Source organism: Polypterus senegalus, chromosome 14, assembly GCF_016835505.1.
Source record: "Polypterus senegalus isolate Bchr_013 chromosome 14, ASM1683550v1, whole genome shotgun sequence".
Lineage (NCBI taxonomy): Eukaryota > Metazoa > Chordata > Cladistia > Polypteriformes > Polypteridae > Polypterus > Polypterus senegalus.
Window position 1 is genome coordinate 127,515,699 of NC_053167.1, and position 23,952 is coordinate 127,539,650.

Here is a 23,952-nt window from a genome sequence, read left to right on the forward strand (position 1 = left end):
TCTGTTTTCCTGTTTGTTTCCTGTAATTTGTGTGCATTCGTATGTTTGGTAGGATTTGTCAGACATGCAGACTGCGGGAGCGACTTCTTCACTTTGAGCAAGCAGCAAAAATGGGGAAGGATGACAGGGAATTTCATATTGTTTCTTTTATAGGGTGGGCAGTGCTGCCCCTGGCCAAACTGGGGGCCTTAGCATGACCCCTCCACCCTGACCCACCTTGAATCCGCTACTTTAGTATTTTTTTTTTTATTAATTTTATTACAATCCATACAAAGCAATCAAGTTTTTACAAAAAGAAAAATTGAGTTAAGAACAGATCGATCCCCACTCCTGAGAGAGAGAGCAAGCCAAACGGCGTGAAATTTAAGGCTTGTAAAAATACCTAAATTAATAAATTCTCTGTGCTTTATGAACTTATTTTAAAATGTTACTGATTAGATCCTGCCATGTTTTGAAAAAAGTCTGCACAGATCCTCTAACTGAGTATTTGATTTTTTGCAATTTCAAATAATATAACACATCAGTTTCCCACTGACTTAAAAGAGGAGAGTTTGGGTTCTTCCAGTTTATCAGAATAAGTCTGCGTGCCAAGAGTGTAGTGAATGCCATCACAGTTTGTTTGTCCTTCTCCACTTTAAACCCCTCTGGAAGAACCCCAAACACAGCTGTTAATGGGTTAGGAGGGATTGTGAGTCCAAGGCTGTCTGAAAGGTAATTAAAAATGTTTGTCCAGAATGATGTTAATTTGGTGCAGGCCCAGAACATGTGACCCAGTGAGGCTGGGGCTTGGTTGCAACGTTCGCAGGTTGGATCATGCCCTGGAAACATTTTGGAGAGTTTTAGTCGAGACAGATGTGCTCGATATATAATTTTGAGTTGTATAATTGTATGCTTTGCGCATATGGAGCTCGAGTGAATTCTCTGCATTGCTGCTTTCCACTCCTTTTCTGATATATTAATTGAGAGATTCTTTAGTATTTTTTATAAAGGCTTCAATTTGAACAATAAATACACAATAAGGAATGCATAAACAAAGAAGCACACATCACAAGCCCGAGTATAACTTTCAACATCAAATACAAATACTTAAAAAAAAAAAAAATCAAAACTTGAAAGTGAATGTTTAGGGGTTTCTTCAGTCACTTTGCTGCATATCACAACAGCACACGTCTACAATTTCTGACGGCAAAGACATCTCTGGGGCCATCAGATGACAGCGTCTGTGCAAGGACTGAAGTGGTGCTGATGACAGCCAAGCTGCGGCTACGTGTATGGGCCATGGATGACCTCAGGTGTGTCTTTGGGGAAAAGCTGGAACTGGGGAGGTCACAGCAGTCTGGTGGGCAATGATATTTCATGGCATTGGTATACCAGTTCATTTGTTTCCCTCATAAATAAAGACCTAATTAGTAATAATCATCATCATCGTCCTAATACTGGTCCATGGTTTTAATGTACTATTACTCTTTGTTACTTGATAGAGCCAACAGAATAACTTGTGATATGTGACACAACAGCAGAAACAACTTGACTACTAGCACTACTACTAGTACTATTAGTAATAATAATAATATACAATTACCACCACTGCTGCTAATAATAATAATACAAAATACAACTACTACTACTACTACTAGTACTAATACCACTACTACTACTACTACTACTACTAATAATGAAAATAATGATAATAATATAAAATACAACAACTACTACTACTATTACTACTAGTAATAATAATATAAAATACTACTACTGTTGCTAATAATAATAAAGATAATAATACAATATACAACTACTATTACTACTACTACTACTATTACTACTAGTAATAATAATTTAAAATACCACTGCTACTGCTACTAATAATAACGATAATATCCAACATCCTAACTGGAGGATCAGCTTTAAACAGCTGCTCAAAGTAGCCAGCCCAGCGGGTCTACAGTGTCATCCGTAAGGACCGTTCATTCAGCCGCCCTGACTGCGACTCTCCGATGTACAGATTCAGATGTGCGTAATGCTTCGATTCCTCTGTAAGCAGGACGTGGGTCGCTAGACTACATTTGCTCACAGATTCCTCTAACAAATGCCTCCGAGCACTGCGACTCTTCTCGATGATATCCAGGGGGACCTGCGAGATGATACACCTTCTTATGGGAACACCGGTAACACCAACACAACCCTCAGCAACCTTCAGGGTCTTGTAACGGAAGGTCTACCACATCACATTAGGATCGGCAGTTGTAGGATCGGCAGTTGTACCCAAATCTGAAAGTTCCTCAGACAAACTGCATGCTGACTCATTAGAAACAGCCTGGTCTTGGAGTCTGGCCAAGTCCAAGCTCAGTTTCCTAGTATGGGCCGCGTCAAACTGGGACCTGAGTGCTGCTATGCAGCGGGTGACACCTCAGCACCACACCAGTTCTGATAGATAGATAGATAGATAGATAGATAGATAGATAGATAGATAGATAGATAGATAGATAGATAGATAGATAGATAGATAGATATGAAAGGCACTATATAATAGATAGATAGATAGATAGATAGAGATAGATAAGGCAGTATATGACAGAGAGATAGATCTGCTTCAGTTCCGATGTGTGTGTTTGTAAATGAATCTTATGACCAACTGTGTGTGGCCCCATGATGGGTAAGCACAGGTCAGATCCACAGTTGGTTCCTGCCTTGCACCCAATGCTGCTAGGGTTGGCTCTACTACACTACTACATGGCAGGGCACTATATTTTCCTAGTTTTTCCTGCTTCTGCTCTTTACTGTGTTTTACACCCTTCCAGGTAATGAGTATTTAATTTCTGGACAGTTAATGAATGGAAGTGTCTGTGTGCTCCTACAAAGTTCATTCCTGTGCTGGAAAAAATCAAAAAGAAGCTTAGAGATGGGTTGTTTTAACTGTGTACTTCAGATTTAATTTCTTAATGGGAATGGTTGTAAGTAGGAGAAAACACAGATTAATTCTTTTCAATCAAATTCCTAAGCAAGAGACAACCATTAAGACTTGCTGGGCAGACGTGTAGAATGTCTGCAGCAATGGGACCTGAACGTCTATTTTTGGCAATCACGCTTACTGCTGCTGTGATCAGCCGACTTTGTTTTCTCCTCTACGAATGACGCAAAAGGATATTCTTGCTGCACTAGTCACTCAGGAATTACAGGAGAAAAGTGAGACAAAGACAGAGCATGATACAATATATAGCGGCAGCAAGTAAAGAGTGAGAAAACCAGGGCTTCAGTAGCAGTGGATGTGATTTTTTCTGGAGTAGGCATCAAGTATTTCTGGTGCACCTACAGTAGCAATACAACCTATCATTTATTGTATATGAAGAGTGTGGGTTAATGGCTAAGGCACTAGAGTTTAAAAAGCAATGTCTCAGTTTGATATCCACCGCTAATTCTCTCTGCAGCATTTAGTGTCAAATAAATGTACTGTATTTTTATAATACATTGGGATTGTCTTCAACAAAAACACTATACAGATCACAGGTTTGCACCTCAAATTCACTGTGCGACTCTAAGCAGGTCACTTTACCTGCCGTAATCAAAGATAAGACAGTACTTATCTGCAGTTCCACCTTAATAAAAGTGTCTTTATGTCTGTCTGTCTGTCTTTATGTCTGTCTGTCTGTCTTTGTGTCTGCCTGGTTGCTATGTCTCTGTCTTTCCAAATAGATGGCATATCACAAACATTTGTATTAATAAAATGCATTGCATTTGTCATTCCAACAGATAGCATACAATAAACATTAACAGTGCATTTACAAATCCCATGCCAAATGGCATACAACAGAGACATGTGCATTGCATGGGGCACTGCCAACATTAATGCTGAGGTCTACATTGATTAGATAGATAGATAGATAGATAGATAGATAGATAGATAGATAGATAGATAGATAGATAGATAGATAGATAGATAGATAGTGTCAGAGATGGCTGGGGTGGTGACCCGGCCAGTCCACCCAGGAGGACCGGAGGAGGGCTTGCACCTTCCCCAGACCATGAGGGGGTGACCACCCTGATACCTTTGGGGGCCACAGGTACAGAGCTTTGAAGCTCCACCCTCTAGCGGCCCGTGGTCACCGCCAGGGGGCACCCCTATGCCTTTGGAGCCCTGGACCTCAGCACTTCTGCCACACCCGGAAGTGCTGGGGGGAGGAAGACTTGGGACACTCGGAGTGCTTCCGGATACGCAGCCGGCACTTCTGCCACACCGAAGAGTGCCAGTGGAAGATTGCTGGGAAGTGCCTGGAGCACATCCGGGTGGCTATAAAAGGGGCTGCCTCCCTTCATGGAGTTGGGTGAGGAGTGGACTAGAGCCGGAGCTGGGAGGAAGAAGACGGAGTTTGTGAGGAGGGGAGTGGAGGTCGAAAGAGAAAGAAGAAAAGGAAGGAAGAGAGTTGTTGCAAGGCATTGTGGTGAAAAAGGAAAATAAAGAACTGTGTTTTGGACATTCTGCTGTCTGTCTGTCTTTGTCCGGGGGCATGCTTTCCACAATAGATAGATAGATAGATTGATTGATTTGAAAGCCACTATATCATAGATAGATAGATAGATAGATAGATAGATAGATAGATAGAGATATGAATGGCACTATATAATAGATAGATAGATAGATAGATAGATAGATAGATAGATAGATAGATAGATAGATAGATAGATAGATTTCCTGTCTATCTATCTATCTATTATATAGTGCCTTTCATATCTATCTATCTATCTATCTATCTATCTATCTAGTCCACAAAAATGAATTTTTCGGACTGAGGAGGTGGTGTGGGATCAAGTTGTATGGAGAAGGCTGATCAAATACATCGACCCCACAAAGAAGTTGGAAGAGATAAAGAAGAAGAAGAAGAAGAAGAAGAGCACATTTCCTTTCTTTCTTGTTCATAGTGCATGCTGTATTTGTGACACGGCTCCTAGCAGACTGCATGGTCATCGGGGTGGAGTGGCAGTTGATTGGTAGGAGTACAGAATTAGCCAACCTTTCATACAGGATGTGTGTGATTTTGTAGTCTTGTGTGTTTTATTTTGTTAATGCAGCTTTGTGCTCATTCTGCTTCATCTCCTAGAAGTTACTTAACTATTATTTGTTTCAGATTACATTATTAATGAATGATATTTTCAAAATATTCTATAAAAAGTTAACTGAGGTTTGTTTCATAGTCAAAGAACTGCTACATTCTGAAGATCCATCCATCTTTTTTCAATGGCCTTCCATCCTTCTTCCTAACCCACTTATCCGGGTCAGGGTTGCGGCACAATTGCATAAGCAGGGTACACCTGCTGCCCAAATACATCAGAAAATTCCCCTTAAGTCATCCATTCACTAGCGATGTTTTGCAGATTGCTAGCAAGTACAAATGAAGAGGTGCACATACCACATCTCCAACTCCAGGTTTCCCAGGAGGAAGTTTTGGTCGGGATGGCGGCCGTGGAGGTGGTGGCGGGGGCGTCGGACTGCCGCTTGCCAGTGGCGTTGCTGGACGTGCAGGGGAAGAAGAACCTGTAACAAACGATGGTGTTATTTTTATTTCAAGAGTCATAATTTGGTTTATTCTTCTGGTCACAAGCTCAATTACATTTCAAGGTAATAACACACAGAGCTACACGGCTGTTGCACAGGTGACTGGTCGAAGAGTACCTGGAAGGCCTAATGTCCAAAGATTTCTTGTTTATGTTGCTTCCAGATCTTATGTTAGGTTTATGGTGACTGCACGAGGTGGCAGGAGCTTTTAAGTAGTGATGGAGCCAGGAGATGACAAAAGTAAAATAGCAAGCAAAGGGTCAAAATGGGAAAGACAAATGATCAGACAAACTAGTAAAAAAAAGAAAAAATCAAAAATCAAATTCAGAGCTTTCAGAACCAGAATCCTGATAATAAAATACATGTAATAAAATACGTTCAAATCTCACAAGACCATTATGACATTGGAAGATGGCAACATGGACTAATAGCTGGCACCCCAAATTAATCCTGACTCTAAACGCCTCATTACCTGAAGTCACTGGGGTTACATTTTGTGTGATTTGTTTAGTTGGATGGCAAAAATGAACAGGAATGTGAACTGGAGAGAGAAAAAAGGTGAAGAGAAGGCAACATCATTTGTGTTAATCGAGTGCACAGGCAGACGAGCAAACTAACATGGGACGGGGAAATGAGGAGGTGTGATTTGTCTTACACAGTACGTTAATGAACTCACTTCAGAAAGTATTCAGACCGTTTCACTTTGTGCATTTGAAATGGATAACATTGCCATTTTTGCCCAATAACATACCCTTAATAACCCATAATGACAAAGTGAAAACATGTTTTCACTAAATTTGCACATTTATTAAAGTCAAAAACTGAAATCTCTCATTCTATACGCACATGTGGACAAATTTGTTGGTCCTCTTCGAGCTCATTGGCAAAAGTGCTGTGCGCCCCCTGACTAACACAATGTCTCGCTTGTGTTTCTGAGTGGATGAGTAGTCATTTTCTCAAGCTAAATAAAGAGAAAACTGAAATTTTAGTGATTGGCAATAATGAATATAATGAGGTTATTAGAAATAAACTGGATGCATTAGGATTAAAAGTCAAGATGGAGGTAAAGAACTTAGGGGTAACTATTGACTCTGACCTGAATTTTAAATCACATGTTAATCAGATCACTAGGACAGCATTTTTTCACTTAAGAAATATAGCAAAAGTTAGACCTCTTATATCACTGCAGGGTGCTGAGAAATTAGTTCACGCTTTTGTTTTCTGTCGACTAGACCACCAAAGGACCACCAAAAAAAGACATCAATCGATTACAACGAGTGCAGGATGCAGCTGCCAGAATTCTAACTAGGAAAAGAAAATCCGAGGACATCTCTCCAGTTCTGATGTCACTACATTGGGTACTTGTGTCATTTAGAATTGAAAATACTGCTGATGGTTTACAAAGCCTTAAATAATTTTGCTCCATTTTATATTTCAGAATGTCTGACACCTTATATTCCAAATCGTAACCTTAGAACTTCAAATGAGGGTCTGCTTAGAATTCCAAGAGCTAAACTTAAAAGAAGTGGTGAGGCAGGCGGCCTTCTGCTGTTATGCATCTAAAATCTGGAATAGCCTGCCAATAGGAATTCACCAGGATGATACGGTGGAGCTCTTTAAAAAACTGCTAAAAACTCATTACTTTAACATGGCCTTCTCATAACTTCATTTTAGTTTAGTCCTGATGCTCTGCATATTCAATTAATTATCATTACTGTTCATGGTGGCTCCAAAATCTGTACTGACCCCTACTCTCTCTTCTGTTCTTTTTCCAGTTTTCTGTGGTGGCGACCTGCACCACCACCACCTGATCAAAGCACCTGATGTCTCTCCATTGAAAGAACAAAGGCCAGAAGTCCACGTGACCGTCATCATCAAGTCCTTCCATGAGAACCCTGAATACAATGAGGACTGACTGAGGTCATTTATGTTAGCTAGAATGCCTAGAGTGGGCTGGGTGGTCTCATGGCCTCTGAACCCCTGCAGATTTTATTTTTTTCTTCTCCAGCCATCTGGCCTTTTTTTTTTTTTTTTGTCCTCCCTGGCCATCAGACCTTACTCTTATTCCATGTTAATTAGGTTAGGGGATCTGAGCCTTGCGGCAATGCATGGGTACACTTTTTTCCGTCATAATATTTTTATTTTACAAGGATCACTAAATCTATCCACATTAATAATAATAATAATAATAATACATTTTATTTGAAAGCGCCTTTCAGAACACTCAAGGACACTGTACACAGTAAAAATAATAATAAAAGTAAGAAAATAAAAAGCAGGCAAAAGAGCAGGTAATTTACAAGATCATAAAACAGTTCCAAGATAGGAAAATGGAGAAAGTTATGTGGGATAAGCTCTTTTGAATAGGTGAGTTTTTAGTCTAGACTTAAAAAGAGAGAAAGAGGTGATGTTTCTTATTTCAGGAGGTAGGGAATTCCAAAGTCGAGGAGCAGAGCAACTGAAAGCCCTGCTCCCTATAGTGGCAAGACGGGGGACAGGGACAGAGAGAGAAAGAGAAGAAGAGGATCTGAGACACCGAGATGGGATGATGATCTGTACCAAATCAGAGAGATATGGAGGAGAGAGATGATGAATAGCCTTAAATGTATACAGAAGTATTTTAAAATTAATGCGATATTTGACCGGAAGCCAATGGAGCTGCTGGAGAACAGGGGTGATGTGGTGAATAGAAGGGGTCCTGGTGATGATACGGGCAGCAGAGTTCTGAACACGTTGAAGCTTATGAATTGATTTTTGAGAAAGACCAAAAAGAAGTGAATTACAATAATCAAGCCGAGAAGTAACAAGGCTGTGAACAAGAATGGCAGTGGCCTGTGGAGTAAGAAAGGAACGGAGACGATTGATGTTACGCAACTGGAAATAAGCAGACCGAGTGACATTATTGATGTGTGAATTAAAAGACAGAGTACTGTCAAGGATGACACCCAAACTTTTCACACATGGGGAAACAGAGACCGGCAAGTTATTGATAGCAATAGAAAAACTATTAGTTCTGGATAATGTTGATTTAGAGCCTACCAGGAGAAGCTCTGATTTATTGCTGTTGAGTTTCAGAAAGTTAAAAGAGAACCATGTATTTAGTTCAACTAAACAGAGAGTGAGGGAGGATGGGGGGAGAGCAGAATCAGGTTTGGTGGACAGATAAAGCTGGGTGTCATCAGCATAACAGTGAAACTGAATATTATATTTACGAAAAATATATCCAAGCGGGAGAAGGTAGATAATGAAAAGAAGGGGCCCCAGGACAGATCCCTGGGGGACACCAGTGACCAGAGGAAAGGACTGAGAAGTGAATGATTTCAATCGAATAAACTGAGTACGATCAGACAAGTATGATTTGAACCAGGCTAGAGGAGTATGAGAGAGACCGATTGAGACTAACCTACTAAGTAGAATGGGGTGAGAAATAGTGTCAAAAGCTGCACTCAGATCCAAAAGAATAAGAATGGAAAGTAAACCGGAGTCAGCTGCCATAAGGAGATCATTGGTTATTTTTATAAGTGCTGTTTCAGTGCTGTGAAAGGGGCGAAAGCCAGACTGGAACCGTTCATACAGATTATTATTAGTTAAATATGAGTGGATCTGTGCAGCAACTATCTTTTCGAGAATTTTTGAAATGAATGGTAAATTGGAGATAGGACGAAAATTATCAAAATTATTGGGATCTAAACCCGTTTTTTTCAATATTACTACATGATCACCTAACTATTTGAGCACTATCCTACTATTATCTCCCCAGTACTACCATCCTGAATCAACCAATGATTTTAATTAATCTTATAAAAAGTTTTAATTAGGCTGTTCTACTGAACCATTGCCTCCCCATCACTTTAAACTATTTTTAAAAAACAATCATTATTAGTTCCATCACATAGTACTTTATGGATATTCGTCAGAACAGTACACTAAAGCTAAAAATCAGATCATGTGCAATTTTTATTTTATTAGGGATTTATTTTTCTTAAAGCTGACCATAAATGTTCATAATTCCCACCTCTGTATAATTTTCCCAAGCCAATATTTAATTTCTAAAAAAACTTTTTCTATCCTCCTCCTTCTTAAACTAAACACAAAACCAATAAATCATCCCTCCCCTAAAGGCCCCTCTGATTTTACTGCCCACTTTACTGATTTAACATTAGGGCCCAAACCCCCTAGGGGTTAGGGTTAGAATCGGGCGAGAGGGAAAGATAATCCAAATAACATAACTCCCTTTCCCTTTCCTTAATTTCTACTCACCTCCACTGAAGCTGCCCATATACTGATTAACATCAGGGTTACCCCTCCAGTGAGGTTAAGTTCAGAATTGGATTAGGAGATGACTATCTAAATACCCTTAGGAAAAAAGAAAGAAAAAAAGAACAAACAAAAACATACCTCCATCTCCCAATTGTCCTTTAAACCAGGCTCATCAATCAGGAGAAGAGAGAGACACTAATAACACCCTATTATCTACATTTTCTTAAGTCCGTTAGGAAGCCATTAATACTCATTTGAGGTTTTATTAAGCCAATAATGTACCAGTTCATGAGCCGACTATGTTAATTAGGGTTAGGGTTAGGGTTTTAATTCTTACTTTGTCTTTTTTTTCACTTTCTTCATCATGTAAAGCACTTTGAGCTCATTATTTGTATGAAAATGTGCTAAAGAAAAAAATGTTGTTGTTGAAAAGTGACGACATGAAAGCCATTGTCCCCTGTAGACCTGCATGCCTTTGCGATGTAATTGAGTGAAGCAAAGCCAAGTAAGTGGGAGAAGAGATCAAGTGTTGCTTCTTCTACAAAGATCTACTAAAAGGGTCTGAACGCATTTGTTGGGACCCCTAGAAAAGATCCCAAATAATTGGACTTGAGTGATTTTTCAAACTTGCTGCCTACTTAAATTCGTATCACACATGTCTCCAATTGTGCAGCCAGTCATTCAGCGGATTTAAATGGAGACAAGTCGTCACTTGGCTATGGGGTGTCATCGTGTGTCACACGCTGAACATGGACCATAAGAAACAAAGGAGAGAGTTGTCTGAGGAGGGCAGAAAGAAAATGACAGACAAGCACATGAAAGGCAAAGGCTAGAAGACCATCATCTCCAATCAGCTTGATGTTCCTGTGACAACAGTTTCAAATATTAGGAAGAAGGTTAAGGTCCATGGCACTGCAGACAGCCTCCCTGGACACGACCACAAGAGGGTAATCGAGCCCAGAATGGGCAGAAGGAGAGTGAGAATGGCAGACAAAAAGCCAAGGACAACTTCCAAAGAGATACAAGCTGAACTCCAAGGTCCATCAGGATCTGATCACACCTTCTGTAACTTTTGGAGTGACAGTGGGCTCAATAGAAGAAGACCCAGGAGGACTCCACAGAAAAAAAGCCTGACTGCTAAAATGCACACTGACAATCCACAATGCTACTGGGAGAATGAGATGAGACACAACTAGAGCTTTGTGGCAAGTAACATCAGCTCTGTGTCCTTTCAAAGAAAAGAACAGCTACTGTGAAACATGGAGGATATGTTTTGGGGCTGCTTTGCTGTGTCTGGCATGGTGTGCCTTGAGTCTGTGCAGGGAACAACGAAATCTTAAGACCATCAAGACATTCTGGAGTGAAATGTCCTGCCCAGTGGCAGAAAACTCTGTCTCAGTCACAGGTGATGGACCCTCCAGCGGGATAAGGAGCCAAAACACACAGTTGAAAGCACCCAAGAATGGCTAAGAACAAAACACTTTACTGTCCTGAAGTGGCCTTCTGTGAGCCCTGATTACGAATCCCACCAAACATCTATGAAAAAGAACTGGAACATGCCGTCTGGAGAAGACCTCTTCAAACCTGATCCAGCTGGAGCAGTTTATAGGGGACGAGTGGGCCAAACGACCAGTGGATAGGCACAGGAGTCTCATGGAGAGACTTCAAACTCTAAAGTTTGTACAACACAGTATTAGGTTAGGGGTGCCATCATTTTTGTCCAGGCCATTTTCATGTGCTATTATTTGAAATATGTTGAATCAAAACTCGAAAGCAAAGTCTGATTTTTGTTAAATATGGAATAAACAAAGATGGGTGCCAATACTTTGGTCTGTGTCAGAGACAATTGTGGGGTCTTCATTTTTCATGGGGGGGTATCAACGAATTTGTCCACGTCTGTAAAAATTCAGATCCTCAATTCAGTACTTTCTAGAAGCTCCTTTGGCAGTAATTCCAGTCAAGTCTTCTTTGGTGAGTCTCAACAGGCATTGCACACCTGGATTTGACCAGTTTATCCCATTCTTTCTTCCTGGCAAAATCCAGGAATTAAATCTACAACACAATAAAGTGTACCAAATGTGAGGGGGCCTGGATGCTTTCTGAATCCACCGTTGGTGTTGGTACCTGGGCCTTGCTCTTTTGCTCTTTAAGAAGTGTCATTAGTCAATGATAAAATAAAATGAAATGAGCAGTTAGGAGACCCGGGTTCGCTTCCCGGGTCCTCCCTGCGTGGAGTTTGTATGTTCTCCCCGTGTCTGTGTGGGTTTCCTCCGGGCGCTCCAGTTTCCTCCCACAGTCCAAAGACATGCAGGTTAGGTGGATTGGCGATTCTAAATTGGCCCTCGTGTGTGCTTGGTGTGTGGGTGTGTGTCCTGCGGTGGGTTGGCACCCTGCCCGGGATTGGTTCCTGCCTTGTGCCCTGTGTTGGCTGGGATTGGCTCCAGCAGACCCCCGTGACCCTGTGTTTGGATTCAGCGGGTTGGAAAATGGATGGTTGGATGGAAATAGGACCCAGTGCTGATACAGTGGTTAGGGCTGCTGTATCCTGGCTTTGATTCACATGCCTGCTTATTGTCCATGTGGAGTTTACACGTTCACTTAGTGTCTGCATGGCTCTCCAGTTGACTTCCCAAAGACGCGTGTGTAACTGGCAATTCCAAACTGTTCTTGGGTTACTTTGACTGGTGGCCCATGTGGGGTTGGTGTGGCCATTGCAACCCTTAACACTAGAATTCCTGAAGCCTAAGAAAAAGCTTGCAATCCCGGCCCACCTCAAATCCCTTCACACCTCCCTATCAGCGTCTTTTGTTTTGTAAATCAGCACAAGCAGCAAGCAGCCTGCTGTCCCATCCCCTGCCTTGATGGAGCTCAGCTCGCGGGCAAAATGTTCTCCCAGCTCAAGCCAAGGGTCCTTATCTGTGTGTGAGGTGAGGTGCCTGGAGTTGTAGAGGGTAAATAATACAGTATATCTACTCTTTCTCCTTTATTTCCAGCGGGACGAGAAAATCACGTCTCGTCTCCTTCCAAGATTTTTTTTTATAACAGAGAGAAATGTATGTGTGTGGTTTGAAGAGACGCACAGAAAGTCAACAAACGATGGAACAAATGCAGCAATGTGCAGACTCCTGGAAGTACAGCGTTTCTGCATTGCAGATACAGAAATATCACGTGCGCATGCTCACGCATAACCTGTGAGTGTGATGACGCAACAAACAGCATGGTCAGGCATTTGTACACAGGGCGTTACGTCCCCCGGGGTGCTAGGGGGCAGCCCACCTGGGTTCCAGCGGTGCCTCAGACTCCCACAGGTCTCCATGGGAGTTGGAGTTTGGTGCAGCCCTGTAGGGTGCCACCAGGGGGTGCTGCCGGAACTGCTGTGCTTTTTGTTGCAGCACATCTGCCACACCAGGGATTGCTGCCAGAAGAAAGACATTGAGAGCCTGGAGCGCGTCCAGGTGCCTTACAAAAGGAGCCAGTCCACCACTACTCCTGGAGCGAGAGTCGGGAGAAGGTGAACAAAGTTTGTTGGAGAAGGAGTGGAGGTGGAGAGAGAGAGAAGAGAAAGGAAAAGAAAAAGAAAGGAGCAGTTGTGCTTGGACTGTGCTGTGTAGGGGGGAAACGGGGAAGGCGTTTTCCATGTGGAAAAAACTTGTGTCCTGCATCTGTCTGTGTCGGGTTTGGGTCGCAAGAGCGCCCTCTGCAGGCCACACTTGAAATACCAGCAGCACCAACCAATTAGTCAACACTGGGAAGCATTGGGCTCAAGGGTAACTGAAACGCTGCAACCTCATGCTCTTCAGATGAAGGCCGATGGGATGACCCTCTCAGCCATTGGACGAGAAGTTGGTCATTCTGAGAGCATAATTTCTCAAATATCGAACCTGTACAAAGAAACAAAGTCATTCAAATCCCGAAAAAAAGGCCAGTCACCCACGTAAGATGAGTACACGAGAAAACGGGATGGCACAGAGACTCTCAGGGGGGGATCGTTTTTAAGGGCCAGTTTATATTTTACACTCAGAATGCTTATGCGCACGCATCATGGCTGCCTTGCATTCCCAGCGTTCATTTGACGCGTCCTCTGAGCACCTCGTCAGAAATTAACGTGACGCGTGTGCGAATTGCAGTACCAGCAAAAATATGTCTGCCGCGTGTGTTCTAGTTTTGCTGCGTGACGTCAGCATCATTGTTTCCTACCGACATGTGACGGCAGGCTTGCATTGCAGCTCCAACAGGATCAATGTGTGCGCTTCGATGTTTGATGATTGGTTGGATGCGGTGAAGCTGTTGACATGTTGACATGTGAATGTCTTTGTGGGTGGTTTTCTTCATCCTGTTCTCACTTATTCCCCATCATTATGACGTGATACATTTTAAGGTCTCTCAGACTGTCTTCTGCTGTGGGCTGGCGCCCTGCCTGGGGTTTGTTTCCTGCCTTGCACCCTCTGCTGGCTGGGATTGGCTCCAGCAGACCACCGTGACCCTGTAGTTAGGATATAGTGGGTTGGTTAACAGATGGATGGATGGACATACTGTCTTGACATTCTGCGTTACTGTTGCTGTCTTTTTTTTTCTTTTTTTTTTTTGCACCTTTGCAACAGCACCAGAATGCAAAGAATTTTTATTTTTAACATCAACTCACAACACAGCAAAGCTGGATGTTGTTTTCTCACCGTGATGATTTCTTACTCTGGCACCTGGTGGAATCTTCCTGATTTACTTAAAAATATACACACGAGTATAATCAGCACATTGCTTGTGCAGCAGCAGCGTCGCATAGCATTAAGTATATCCCCGGCCTAACACCACAGCTGGAACTGCTCGCTGATTCAGTGCTGAATGGAGCAAGAATTGGTCTTGACGTACATCATTTGAGGGAACTGGGACTGAAGGCCCACTCTGCAGTGACCAAGCCTCTCATGAGTAAGAAGAATTAAAAAGCCAGACTAGCCTCTGCTGAGGAACATGTTGCGTGGACTGAGGAGAACTTGTCCAAAGTTCCGTTCAGTGACAAAATCAAGTTTAATTTTGATGGTTTGAATGGGAAAGATTAGGTACTGGGAAGGACTGAACTCAGAATGTGTGAAGAGGTCAGTAAAGTTTGGAGGAGGAAGTGTCATGGTGTGGAGCAGGGTTGCCCACACTTTTTCAGCTTGTAAGCTACTTTTAAAATGACCAGGTCAAAATGATCTACCTACATTAAAAATTACACACACATATATATACATATATATATATATATATATATATATATATATATATATATATATATATATATATATATATATACAGTGATGTGAAAAACTATTTGCCCCCTTCCTGATTTCTTATTCTTTTGCATGTTTGTCACACAAAATGTTTCTGATCATCAAACACATTTAACCAATATAACACAAGTAAACACAAAATGCAGTTTTTAAATGATGGTTTTATTATTTAGGGAGAAAAAATCCAAACCTACATGGCCCTGTGTGAAAAAGTAATTGCCCCTTGTTCAAAAATAACCTAACTGTGGTGTATCACACCTGAGTTCAATTTCCGTAGCCACCCCAGGCCTGATTACTGCCACACCTGTTTCAATCAAGAAATCACTTCAATAGGAGCTGCCTGACACAGAGAAGTCGACCAAAAGCACATCAAAAGCTAGACATCTTGCCAAGATCCAAAGAAATTCAGGAACAAATGAGAACAGAAGTCATTGAGATCTATCAGTCTGGTAAAGGTTATAAAGCCATTTCTAAAGCTTTGGGACTCCAGCGAACCACAGTGAGAGCCATTATCCACAAATGGCAAAAACATGGAACAGTGGTGAACCTTCCCAGGAGTAGCCGGCCGACCAAAATTACCCCAAGCGCAGAGGCGACTCATCTGAGAGGTCACAAAGACCCCAGGACAACGTCTAAAGAACTGCAGGCCTCACTTGCCTCAATTAAGGTCAGTGTTCATGACTCCACCATAAGAAAGAGACTGGGCAAAACGGCCTGCATGGCAGATTTCCAAGGCGCAAACCACTGTTAAGCAAAAGAACATTAGGGCTCGTCTCAATTTTGCTAAGAAACATCTCAATGATTGCCAAGACTTTTGGGAAAATACCTTGTGGACTGATGAGACAAAAGTTGAACTTTTGGAAGGCAAATGTCCGTTACATCTGGCGTAAAAGGAACACAGCATTTCAGAAAAAGAACATCATACCAACAGTAAAATATGGTGGTGGTAGTGTGATGGTCTGGGTTGTTTTGCTGCTTCAGGACCTGGAAGGCTTGCTGTGATAGATGGAACCATGAATTCTACTGTCTACCAAAAAATCCTGAAGGAGAATGTCCGCCATCTGTTCGTCAGCTCAAGCTGAAGCGATCTTGGGTGCTGCAACAGGACAATGACCCAAAACACACCAGCAAATCCACCTCTGAATGGCTGAAGAAAAACAAAATGAAGACTTTGGAGTGGTCTAGTCAAAGTCCTGACCTGAATCCAATTGAGATGCTATGGCATGACCTTAAAAGGCGCTTCATGCTAGAAAACCCTCAAATAAAGCTGAATTACAACAATTCTGCAAAGATGAGTGGGCCAAATTCCTCCAGAGCTGTAAAGACTCATTGCAAGTTATCAAACGCTTGATTGCAGTTATTGCTGCTAAGGGTGGCCCAAGCAGTTATTAGGTTCAGGGGCAATTACTTTTCACACAGGGCCAGGTAGGTTTGGATTTTTCTTCTCCTAAATAATAAAACCATCATTTAAAAACTGCATTTTGTGTTTACTTGTGTTATATTTGACTAATGGTTAAATGTGTTTGATGATCAGAAACATTTTGTGTGACAAACATGCAAAAGAATAAGAAATCAGGAAGGGGCAAATAGTTTTTCACACCACTGTATATGTATATATATATATATATATATATATATATATATATATATATATATATATATATATATATATATACATCCAGTCAATTAAAGGTGTCATTATGCTTGACTTCTCACTACATTCTAGTAGAACAGAAATCATACCTAACTAGCTAACTACGACTTGAAATATTAAGCAGTGACATCCATCCATCCATTATCCAACCTGCCATATCTCAACTACAGGGTCACGGGGGTCTGCTGGAGCCAATCCCAGCCAATGCACGGCTCAAGGCAGGAAACAAACCCCGCAGGGCGCGCACACACACCAAGTACAATTTAGAATCACCAATGCGCCTGACCTGCATGTCTTTGGACTGTCGGAGGAAACCCACACAGACACGAGGAGAACATGCAAACTCCACACAGGGAGGACCTGGGAAGCAAGTATCAGAGGTGGGTAGTAACGAGTTGAGTATCTTTTTAAAAAAATTGTACTTCTAAGAGTCTAGTTTTACTGCACCATACTTTTTACTTTTACTTGAGTAGGCCTACATTTGTGAAGAAGAAATGCTACTCTTACTCCGCTACATTGGGCAACACTGGAATCGTTACTTTTTTTCCATTAGATAAAGTCTGACAGACAGTTTTCAATCTGCTCTGTAGCGTATACTGTCAAGTTGTGCACACGCCTTCCATTGCGTCTCAACTGCGATTTTTGTTCCCTCTCTTTTCTCTTTCTCAGATCGCTTTTCGGAAGGAAGTCAGTTTCATAGTTTTTATGAACAGTTTGAAAGGGCCTTTCCACATTTTCCTTCTTTGGAATAGCAATGATAGATTGACAGATAAGACAAACGCACTTCGATTGTGACATTGTGAGAAAAAAAATCCTCTTCCAATTCCACATCCAGCCCATAAACAACAATTTATTTTTTAAATCCCTTCTTTAGTCGATATAAATTGGAAGGCTAATTAGATCACTTAGATAGCCGGAGTTTTGCAGTAGCTCGCGCGTTTGATCGTGTGAGCGGGATGACCAGTGTGTTGGAAGACAAGAGATCTCAGACTGGCCGCCCTGTATGTCAATCAAGTGGCAAATGCCATAGGGAGGATATATGATAGACTAACATTTAAAAAAAAAATGTGAATGCAACGCGATCTACCTGCAATCCCTTTCTGATCTACCGGTCGATCGCGATCAACGCATTGGGCACTCCTGGTTTGGAGGATATTCTCCGCAGCAAGAGTTGGCTCTCTCATACAGCTACATGGCAAGGTGAATGCTAATGTGTATCAGAACCTCCATCAGCAACATCCATGTGAGCATCACCCAATCTAGCTGGCCATTTTTATGCACGTCGATGCTCCTCACCGGACTGCAAAACAGGTGAAGCAATTCTCAGAAGTTTAAAATATCAAAGTGATGAAATGGCCAGCCCGGAGTCCTGTTCTGATCCTGATTCAGAATCTCTGGAAGGTAACTGGTGACAAAAGCTATGGCAAAGAAACCTACTACAATTACCAAACTGTGGAAGGAACTGGAAGACACATGGAACAAAATCACGCCAGAGCAGTGCAATAAACTAGTCATGCCCTGTGGGCACAGATGTGCCAATGTCGTTGAAAGCAAAGGCCTCTACACTTCTACTGAATTTTGAAAGCTGTAATTGTCAAAAAGCATTGAGAAAATGTATTTGCAGACATCTTTTGCAATAAGGTTGAAACATTTCTCAAATCCTGATTACTGTAATTGGCCAGAATGAGATGGTTTTAGTTGAATGACTTTCTCAGTGCTTATGGGCATCTTCAGAACACAGTAAGAGAGAAAACAATGAGTGAAACTCGTGCTAAAATTGAATGCTAATCAAATCATGGTTTAAATAGAGACAAGAATTTTATGAGCAGATATGTTTGCATCTCTCAGACTGACATAGACAACCTGCCTACAGATCCACATTGTATGGAAAACCTCATCAAAAACTTCAAAAGACTTTGTTGGACAGTGTGGTCCCCGGCCGGGACGCCCAGGAGGACCAGAGGATGGCTTGTACCTCCTCCAGACCGCGAGGGGGCGTCCGCCCTGGTTATGTTGGGGGCCTCGGGTGAAGGGCTTGGAAGCCCAGCCCTGTAGGGACCCGTGGCCACCACCAGGCGGCGCCCCAGTGCATGAATGTCCCGGGAGCCTAGCATTTCCGCCACACCAGGAAGTGCTGGGGGGAAGACGACGGGGGACACCCGGACGGCTTCCGGGTGCGCAGCCGGTACTTCCGCCACACTGGGGCGTGGCTTCGGAGGAATGCCGGGAAGCAGCTGGAGCCCATCCGGGTTCCCATTTAAGGGGCCGCCTCCCTCCAGTCATCGGTGGATGTCGGGTGGAAGAGGACAGAGCTGGAGAGAGGACGAGAGGCGGCCAGGAAGGCATAAGGACTGTGAGGCCTGGACATTGGGGGAATCGGTGCAGGAGGAACTGGGGAGTGCACGTTAAATTGTAAATATATTGTAAATAAAGAGTGTGTGGTGAGAAACAACGATGTCCGTCTGCCTGTGTCCGGGTTCAAGTCCACAACAGTTATCTTATCCAAAGCTCTTGACTATACATTGTTCTCCTCTCTTGCTAAATGAATCTTACCCTGAAGAGGTCTATTTATTTTTTACATTTAAGACGTCTCACTTAAAGGTTTGGCAATGCTGTATCTGTCCTGATGGTGTCTATATAAACACAGGGAACTCCAGTCTCTGTATTACAACTCGTCTGAAGAAGGGGCCTGAGTTGCCTCAAAAGCCTGCATGCTGTAATTTTTTTAATTAGCCAATTAAAGGTGTCATTTTGCTTGACTTCGCACTACATTCTAGTAGAACAGAAATCATACCTAACTAGCTAACTACGACTTGAAGTATTAAGCAGTAACATCCATCCATCCATTATCCAACCTGCTGAATCCGAACACAGGGTCATGGGGGACTGCTGGAGCCAATCCCAGCCAACACAGGGCACAAGGCAGGAACCAATCCCAGGCAGGGTGCCAACCCACCGCAGGACACACACAAACACACCAAGCGCACACTAAGGGCCAATTCAGAATCTCCAATCCACCTAACCTGCATGTCTTTGGACTGTGGGAGGAAACTGGAGCACCCGCAGGAAACCCACGCAGACACGGGGAGAATATGCAAACTCCATGCCAGGAGGACCTGGGAAGTAAACCCGGGTCTCCTAACTGCGAGGCAGCAGCGCTACCACTGTGCCACCATGCCGCCCGAATATTATCAATAATCCATTATTTGAAGTGATAACTCCTGCTTGTCTTTTACTCTATGTAATTACCCGAGGTTATAAATGTAGAAGGGAAGGTGGGGAGAAGTTCTAAAGTACAATACCTTATAAACAAGTGGCAAGTCTGTGAAATTTGAGGCATTTTGACAAAGGCTACACAAAAGAGGAACGTAGAGTAATGTAGAGCTCTACCAAGACAAAATAAACATTAAACATGGACTCTTTCAGAGTAAGAAGAACACCATCAGGGCCAAAGAATTCTAGTTTCATTTGGTCGAGGCTGATGGCAGGACCTGGGTATCGAATGAATCCATAACTCTATGGACTGGGAGTGAATTGTTTGATGAGAGTTTTAGTGGTGCACACTAGATGGATCGGCCAATATCTGAATGCAACACCATACATCATTGCTGACCAGGGTGTATCTCTTCACAGCCAAGCCAATTATTATTGTAATGATTTATTTATTTATTGCTGCATGGCACACTTTACTGAGTGCAGCCATTTACTAACCCTCCTCTGTTCGGTTTCTCTTCTTGGTATCTTGTTGTGGCTCTTGGTGTCATTTCTCTACTTCCTGCACGTGAAATAGACACCTGAGATACTGGGAGCATTGGAAGCAACGGATAGAAAGATTCTGTCGTCTTATTAGACGGCTCAAGAACCAGGAAGGGGTGGGCAGTCATTTGGCAGAGGTCTTCTAGACTTTGACTTTGTCTTTAGACGTTGCCTTTCACGACCGACTGTGGATCACTCGAGGTTTGATTTCTGCTGTGTTTTTGATTTTTTCTTCTCTGCTGTCAACCGGCCATTGCTGAACATGCATATACACATAGATAGATAGATAGATAGATAGATAGATAGATAGATAGATAGATAGATAGATAGATAGATAGATAGATAGATAGATAGATAGATAGATAGATAGTAAGGTACTATATGATAGATAGATAGATAGATAGATAGATAGATAGATAGATAGATAGATAGATAGATAGATAGATAGATAGATAGATACTTTATTAATCCCAAGGGGAAATTCAGAAATGACATAACAGTGATGCCATATGAAAATGGCTAGTTTGTTTCTTCATGCACTTGTACAACTTGGACAAATCATCAATGGTCATAAGGTATTTTGGGTCTTAGATCATCAGACACCTCATTCGGGTGACCCAGCTTGGGGTGGTTAGTCCCCATCTTGTGTCTAAGTAGCGTTATACACCACAGATCCACAACCACTTTGACGACTTACCTGCAGTGTCAATGATGTTCTTGGTAGCTCTTCTTTCCTGCAACCCTCTAATGCCAAGGAATTATGCATGACTGATGACTTGAGTACAACAACCATCACATCTATTATATTTCTACCCAAATCAGCATCTGTTGGCTGAAATCAACCAATACTTGGTAGAAATTGTGGAATGCAGTCAAAGCTGAATGTGCGAAACATCTGTTGGACATTCCCTGAAGAGCTCATACCCCAATTAACTCAGGCAGGTTAATAAGTGAGCTTCTGCTGTTTATCTAGACATGCCCAATGAACTCAGTGGCCACCAAGTGTAAGCATACTAAGCTGGTGACAATACGATAAATGCCATGAAACCCTAAAGTTCAGAATACACACTAAAAGCAAGGAGGATACATACCACTGCCTGTTCCTGAGCAAGGTCCCGGTGAAGACACCACAGTTCTGTACGTTGGCGGAGGTGGGGGAGGTGGGGTAGATCGGGCACCCTGCCCAAATTCTTTGGGAGATGTTGTTGATTCCGACACGTCATCTTTTACAGAAGGCTGTTCGATTTTCTTCTCATCCACTTTCAAATCCAAGGGAGGAGGAACAGTACGTGCAGACTCTGTAGGGGGGGACTGATCTTTGTTTTCACATGGTGGGGACTGAACAGGCGAAACAGGAAGGGAGGATACAGTCTTCTCATCCGACTCGACGGGTGCACTAGCTGGAACAGGGGACTCCGCAGGAGCAGCACGTTCAGGTGAATTATTCGAGAAGCTGACCCATTGATTGTCACTGACATCCCCTGCGGTTTGGGAGGACTGCACTGGTCCAAATATGTTATCCAAGTCACTTAGAGATGGCAGCTTTCCTTGCAGCGTGGTTGTTCTTTCAGAATCATCTGATGGAGCACCTGCTCCCTGTGGCTCTGAAGGGTGGTCCAAGTCAGATGCATAATAGAAAGCAAAGCAAGAAAGAGAAATCAGTTCAGCAATACACCTCTTGTGGCTGCCAGAACCAACTGCTAACAAATGTTTACAACCATAAATTACAGAATAAAGATCTCAAAACATTTACACAAATGCTACAGCTTCTAAGATCCATCCATCCATTATCCAACCCGCTATATCCCAACTACAGGGTCACAGGGGTGTGCTGGAGCCAATCCCAGCCAACACAGGGCACAAGGCAGGAAACAAACCCAGGGCAGGGTGCCAACCCACCGCAGAGTTTCTAAGATCTTCTCAAAAAAATTGGCATATCAATGGATGATAAAGTAACACAAAAGGTCAGCAAGTCTGCTGTTCTTCCTGTACACAGGTGCATTTTTAATCAAACTATACTGTGTTGTCCTTCCACATCTTAAAAGACTTACAGATTCGACCAGCTGGTAGTTCTTAACTGGTGTAGTATGAATGAAACTGGGTGTGAGCCTCTGATATAAAGCATCACACCTAATGCTGCTAGAATAGGCTCCAGCTCCATGTGACTCTAAGTATGTGTGAATCATAGGGAGTATGAGAGCATGAGGGCAACCGTCAAGAGGATACCCTAGGGAAGTTATTAGGCAGTTAAGAGAGGACTATAGCAGATCAGGTGAAAGACAACCCTAAGCGATTCTTCCACCGTTTTAGTAGTAAAAGAATAGTCAAGGAGGAGGTGAAGTGCATCAGGAATAGTAAAGAGAAATTAAAAAATAGCAGATACTCTAAACTCACATTTTTCTGAGGTCTTCACATGTGAGGAAGTGGATGACCTCCCAGCAGTCACAGGGACTACTAAGGAGGTACTGAGGGATTTGGAAATCGTAGAGGGAGATGTGCTGCTGCGATTAAACAGGTTGAAATCAAACAAATCTCCAGGACCAGATAATATTTACGCTTGACTTCTTAAGGAGGTTAGTGAGTACAGAAATAAACCCCTGATGGATACTTTTAGGAAGTCACTGTGCACTGGGGAAATTCCAAAGGATGGGAAAATGGGACATATGATCCCGTAATGTAAAAACGGTGACTGGAAAGATCCAAGCAACTATAGGCCAGTAAGCTTAACGTCGATCACTAAATACAAAGAGGACTGTTTGACTTATGTTAGGTAGATTGCCCAGAGGGGACTGGGCGGTCTCTTGGTCTGGAACCCCTACAGATTTTATTTTTTTCTCCAGCCTTTGGAGTTTTTTTTTGTTTTTTCTGTCCACCCTGGCCATCTGACCTTACTTATTCTATATTAATTAATGTTGACTTATGTTTATCTTTTATTGTGTCTTCTATTTTTCTATTCATTTTGTAAAGCACTTTGAGCTACATTTTTTTGTATGAATATGTGCTATATAAATAAATGTTGATTGATTGATTGATCACAGGAAAATTAATGGAAGGAATTATTAAGGACTAGCCATGTGCGCCCAACTACGTTGCGTGTGTTAAAGTTGTCTGTGAAGGGCTCCCTGTTTAAACACGGCTGCCAGTCGTGAACTGGGCCCTTCATCGCACAGCATTATGATTTTTTATAAGGGAAACAAAATTAAAAAAGAAAACCCTTGGACATTGATTCGATAGGAACGGCCTACTCGGAATCACTGTCCGAATAGTAATTATGTGGCGGTGTGGGAGCATTTCTGCTTCTGTCCGTTCACAGTCCGTCTCGTTTTCAAGACGCTATCGTTTCCTCTCACGATGTCTTCTCAACCTTTCTCCAATCTCGCAGGTTGCTTTGTGGCAATCCAAAGAGTAAGGCAATATACACGGAGAAATGGCTATAACAGGGGGACACATAGGTATCCAGGCTC

General features: G+C 42.4%; 1 protein-coding gene across 9 annotated transcripts in view; it reads right to left on the bottom strand.

The window, feature by feature from the left end:
• Positions 1 to 23,952, bottom strand: part of sgip1a (SH3GL interacting endocytic adaptor 1a) — a 305,775-nt gene that overhangs the window by 78,952 nt on the left and 202,871 nt on the right. For all 9 annotated transcript variants that reach the window (XM_039735498.1, XM_039735495.1, XM_039735501.1 and 6 more), the window contains 2 exons: positions 21,580 to 22,092; positions 5,406 to 5,530 (listed from right to left, as the gene is read on the bottom strand). In XM_039735498.1, the coding sequence (XP_039591432.1) occupies positions 5,406 to 5,530; positions 21,580 to 22,092 (638 nt within the window). The remainder of the gene's footprint in view (positions 1 to 5,405; positions 5,531 to 21,579; positions 22,093 to 23,952) is intronic.